General features: G+C 41.4%; 1 protein-coding gene across 1 annotated transcript; it reads right to left on the reverse strand.

The window, feature by feature from the left end:
• Nucleotides 1-953: 953 nt before the first annotated feature.
• On the reverse strand, nt 954-5,212 carry LOC308284451 (coenzyme Q-binding protein COQ10 homolog, mitochondrial). Its single transcript, XM_080725069.1, has 5 exons — nt 5,029-5,212; nt 4,413-4,580; nt 2,875-3,067; nt 2,279-2,380; nt 954-1,307 (listed from the first exon to the last, which is right to left on the reverse strand). The coding sequence occupies exons 1-5, from the start codon at nt 5,124-5,126 to the stop codon at nt 1,128-1,130; spliced, it is 741 nt and encodes a 246-aa protein (XP_080581195.1). The 5' UTR covers nt 5,127-5,212; the 3' UTR covers nt 954-1,127.
• Nucleotides 5,213-5,615: the final 403 nt, after the last annotated feature.

Genomic DNA, 5,615 nt, shown 5'->3' on the forward strand with positions numbered 1-5,615 from the left:
TGAGGCTGCTGCTCTTCGGGGCCTTGGGTACCGGGTCCTGGGGCAGGCTGCTCTTCGGGGCCTTGTTGCCCCCCCGGGAGGGGGGGCTGCTGCTCTTCGGGCCCCGGGCACAGGTATGTGCAGTACCAAGGCAAAGACAAAGAGTTTTTGTGGTTGAACAGCACAAACTACTCGAGTACTAGGTTTGGTAACAAGTTAGAAGAGTAGCCTTTATGATTTCCTGAACACATGGATAAGACAAGAAACATTACTGTCTTGACTCTTTCACAAGTGCAGGAAATGGCATCATAGAGATTCACCAGAGTGAAGTGGACCTACACTGCCACCTACTGTCGATAGTTAGCTATGGTTTAGGTTTATGATATTTTTTCCTGGGAAATCCTGAGATGACACACTAAATTATTATCCATATGGATTTAATAAAAACACAAATGACAAACCTTTTGTGGGTTCAACAATCTGGGAACTCCTGGTAAAAAAAACGATCAATGCGTTGAAGGACTTATCTTCAGAGATTATTGTACAAAACATTTTCAGCTCAACGTGAAGAAGACTAAGGAGCTGGTTGTGGATTGGAGGATTCACAAGGATTAATTCCCTTAGGGGATTAAAAAAGTATTTCTATTCTACTCCTCTCTTGCCAGCTTGTGTGCCTAAAAAAAAGAGACTATGGTCAAGAGACATACATTTGTTTTCAGTGACATGCATTTCACTGAATTGTTGAGGTAGGATTTAGAGTGCTGGAGAAAATTTGTTTTCAGTGACATGCATTTCACTGAATTGTTGAGGTAGGATTTAGAGTGCTGGAGAAAGGAGCCCAAGTGTGGAAACTTTAGATGATCCCTCTCTGAACAGACCAAATGTAAAGGCATTTAACAGTCCACCCACAAACAGGGACATAATATAATCATATTACATTTAAGTGAATCAATGAAAGTTTGTGGTATATAAATAATGTAAAGTGTGTCCAGTGTGCACATCAATAAATAACCAAACACTGCCTAAACCAAATAAAAGACAAATGTGATGAAGTTCAATAAGATGATTCAGTATTCTGCAAAAGACAATAAATATCTATGTTTGTAGTGTATTGTAAATGTCCATAGTAGTATGTAAGGTGGTCAAAGTTATCGATGACTTCTCATGTTGATTGGCTCCTCGCCGGTTCTCTGTGAAGAGGAGCGAGGATGTGTTCCGTAAATCTTGGCTGCTCGTGACTCAAAGGCACCGACCATCTGCTTAATCACCTCATCGAAGAACATGGTCGCCAGATGAGAGTGCAAAGGATTCTTGAACTCAAACTGCACCTACAGAGGACAGAGGGAGGAAATGTGTTGGTATGTCACTGCACAGAGGTTGTGCTTTATCGTTACATCTTGTGTAGATGTACGTACAACTTGTTTTTGTTCGGCTTCGAACAATTATCGCAATGAAAGCACCAATCAGACCCTCATCACCCCAGGAAGACTAGCGTAGAAGGTAATGGCGTTCTGAATAAAGATGAATCACTCTCAGGAGATACATTTAAACCGTACCTTCACCTTAAAGGCTGTTTGTGGCTTACTGTTCCGTTGACAATTTAACATGTCTCTTTGAAAACGATCAAATTCAAATTCCCTTATAATAATTAACTTGAGTAATAGCCCTTGCCTGGTCTTCCCTGGGGTGATCAGACCAAGCATTTAGGTTGCCACGTCCCTGTCAGCAAGTCCTTATCACTTTGCGTGGTCAGGACGGCTATTTTAGGCATCTGGGGAGTGGGGACATCAGCAGACTACATATAATGAAACCTAATTTGATTTTTTTTATAGCACTTACTTTCAATGGCTAATTCATTCATAACAGTACAGGAACAAAGAGTTGGAATTAGTTAATCCCAAAAGCATTCCATTTGACCTATCAAGTTCCAAGGGCCCTTTATGAATTCTACAGTGTAAAAATGTTCATCCTTTACATTTCATTACAATGAACAATAACAGTCCCACTCCCAGGGCATGACATAAAGACTTGTCCTGTATAGACAAGTTCATTACAAATGTACTTGTCCGTTGGACAAGTCGCTCTTGCTTGGTTTCACTTTTTCTGTGACACTCCAATCAGCTTTGTGCTGACTGTGAAATGGCTCATTTTTATCCAGAACTGACTTTTATGTCTGGACACGTGACTGGGAAATGTACTTGTCCAAAAGACAAATGCCTCAAAAGGTTAATGTCAAGCCCTGAGTCCTTTAGTGACATTGACAATACTAGGCCAATACAGTATATTTATTTGCACTTACGTGAAAATCCACCTCGCAGGAATCTGGTTGGTCTTTAGCTCCAGGGCCAAACCTCCATATTGTCTCAAGATGGTTGAAGAGGGATCCATCGGTACACACAGCCTGTTTTAAAACAAATGTCCACTCATCATTACTTGGCTTAACAAACATGGAAACCCAAAGGGCCTCAAGCCCATCCTGGTCTAGACCAATGGTTCTCAACCTGTGGCTCAACCTACATGCTCACAACAAGGCATTGTGAGCATGTAGATCTAATAGAACTGTGTTATACAAAATGTAATGCCTCAACTCTTAGTGGTCGTAGGGTCCCCAGTTCAAATATGATTATTTTGGGTGTCGCGGCCTGAAAAGGTTGAGAACCACTGCTCTAGACTGTGTCGTTAAGACTTGTACTCTGGAGGAGTACAATGTGGTTGATTCATTCTCTCACTACAACTAAATTACTATTGATCCAAACATGTTCAATGACACTAATCTAACGGTGATGGTTCACTAGCCATACTTGTGCATAGGGCAAAACACTGAAAATACAAACTATGATTGTTACAGGCCACTTTAAAATCCCCAACTGCTAGAAAGCAAATGTATGGACTTACCCTGACTTGGTGGTTAGGTACAGTTGTGACCTCAGAGATGTAGCGCTCAACAATGGGGGAAAAGCCTATTTCCAGTGCTGCCCGCACATTCCCATTGCGTCCTTTCACGATTTGGGACTTCCTGCACCAGGGTACAAAGTGCTGGTATTGGTCCACATTAGCCACCACGTTGTACATCTGCTCTGGAGTATACCTGAACATACAGGAGGAAACAGACATTAGCCACACCATTGTACACATACACTGGAGTAATTCCCTGGAATAACCCTGGTGGAGACAGTCGGCGAGAAAAAAAATTAAACCAACAAGGGAAAGACAAGCTCTGATTGTTGACTAGAAGTGTCAAAGAAAAATACATGGGAGCTTAGCTCACAATGGCTGCACAAACCCTAGCATCCCTATTCTTGGGGCATGAATGCTCTGTGAAAATAGGTGAAGCTAAAATAAATGTAGTTGTGACGTGTTGCGAGCTTGTCAAGTCAGCCATGAGATTTGGGGTAGAGGGAAAAAAGTGGTTTATGCGTTTTAGAAATCTGTCTGAATCCAGTGAGCCAACTACAGTATGTGGGAGCGATCGAACAGTAACAGTTTGATGGTACTTACGGTAGCCTTATATGTGAATGTCTCATGGTTCAAGGTTGTGCTTTATTGTTACATCTTGTGTACAGGTACATAAGAGTAAAACGTATGGCTTCCTTCAGAGAACGCAGCAGCATAGGTAATAATATAACAATAATAATAAAACAGTAAAAGTACCGGTATTCTATAAAGAGAGAGAGTACGACAAAGAGCAAAAAACAAAACAAAAATATATAAAGCCAATTATCTGGGAACAGTTCAAGCATAGAGTGCAAGAAAGGGACAGGAGAGGTGTGAGGGATGGGGGGAGGTGTTGGCGTTCCCTTTGACTCTTCCCTGCATATGCCGTCAATGTATGTTAATTCTGCTATTCTGGTATTCTAAAGTAAACACACATATTATTTCATCAGGGTAGAGACAGCTGGGCCAAACAGACAGATGAGTCAACAGACTCAACACAAAAGGTGGGTCATTATTACTAACAACAGACCCCCTGGCTGGCCAGTTGAGCTAGTTGGCCAACACCTTGGCCTGGGGTTATCTTCTGTTAGATCACATGACAAAAATCTAGTTAAAATATAGTCTTTAAAGTCTTAAAAGTACAAACATAATACATACATATTAGTATTGTTATATTTCCCATCACAGTGAGATGAGGAAACCTTCCTCTATCTGAATGACACATATTCATAATATAATATACATATTTGGTAGAAAATGTAAAAGTGCAGTGGACGGTCAAATATAAATTGGCAAAAGGTGATGACAGCAGCTGGGCCCTAATGTTAAATGTTGGGAGTGCAGTGTTTTTAGGCCAGAGTTTCTCAAAGTGGATTCCAGCGACACAGTGGGTTCCTTGTGCAACTCTGACAGTCTACAAGGGGAGACCTTGACATTTGAGTTTGAGAAACACTGTTTTAGGCTATTCAGACAAGTCAACCTAGATTGTTGGAACTGACCTTAGTGTCCTGCACTCAGAGAACTCCATTCTCCTGGCACTGATCGGAGCCACCAGGTTGAGGAAGCTGCGGTTTGGGATGGTGAAGGCAGGGGACATGGCAGATGACATGGATACCTTGGATAGGGTAGACTGCCTTGCAGCACATGCTGGACAGGAAGCCAGGTTTCTGGGAACAAGTTCATTATAATTGATTATTTTAATAGTGTGTGTCTGCTTTTCAGTGGCAATAGGCTACACAAAGAAACCTGAAGAGACCTATGTAAGAGACAGCCATAATAGAAACGTCATACATTTCCTCCATATTTAAATAAAATGACTTGATTCCACATTCAATTCTGTTGCATTGCATGATAAAAACAACTGTACATACAAAAACTATATTTGTCCACTATACACACTTGTCTATACTTTAATGTCTATGAATTGAGTACAAAAGGACAACAATGTAAACAAGCCATTGTGCTTTCTTGGGTTTAGACCTTACTAGCTTGTATCTGTCCTGTGATTCAATCAATCAATCAAGCAATACTGATAACGTTGAACTATTTAGAATGATACATGCTTTCCCTCCTCAGTTTAATAGGCCTACAATCTAGATTAGAATAAACTCTTACCTGATAGGTCTGAAGTTGCCTCTGGTCAGTTTGGAGGGATGTATTTCAGACATCTGCCCAAGCGCCCGTACGAGTTGATATGTATTTTTGCTGGCCATCTCGGTTATAAGTTATGAAGATTGAGAAGAACCCACAGAAAGTTTATCAAAACGCGGCGGTATTCGCAAGTCACCACTGATCCAGATTCCCTGCCTTCTCTCTGCACTCACTGCCACTCTGAAGTGTGAACTGACTGACTGAAGCCGGTGTTTGGCTTCAGTTCAGTGCCTTCCTTGTGCTACTATGGCTACTACTACCGACCGGCTTTGTGTGGAATGTTGATTAGGTGTCACGTTGCAAGTTGCTCCTATCAGCAGTGACGTAGGGGAAATGGGAGGCGGTATATCACGTGAGCACCGGATTCGAGTCGACCAGGGAGGTAAACAAAACGTGCAGTGGTGTAAAGTAACCACCAAGTACATTTACCGGTACTTATAAAATATACAATTTTGAGGTAGCCAATTTGTACTTTTCTTGAGTATTTCCAATACTTTTACTTCTACTGCACTACATCTCGGATCCAAATATTGTACATTTACTCCGTTACA

Source organism: Nannobrachium achirus, assembly GCF_963921795.1.
Source record: "Nannobrachium achirus genome assembly, chromosome: 4".
NCBI lineage: Eukaryota > Metazoa > Chordata > Actinopteri > Myctophiformes > Myctophidae > Nannobrachium > Nannobrachium achirus.

Bases quoted from the DNA above. Each gene is read 5' to 3' on its own strand.
- LOC308284451 (XM_080725069.1), bottom strand. From the start codon at position 5,126: ATGGCCAGCAAAAATACATATCAACTCGTACGGGCGCTTGGGCAGATG. The intron at 4,581-5,028 runs GTAAGAGTTTAT...ACTTGTTCCCAG, and splicing joins GGCAACTTCAGACCTATCAG to AAACCTGGCTTCCTGTCCAG. The intron at 1,308-2,278 runs GTAAGTGCAAAT...TGTCCTCTGTAG, and splicing joins CCTGCGAGGTGGATTTTCAC to GTGCAGTTTGAGTTCAAGAA.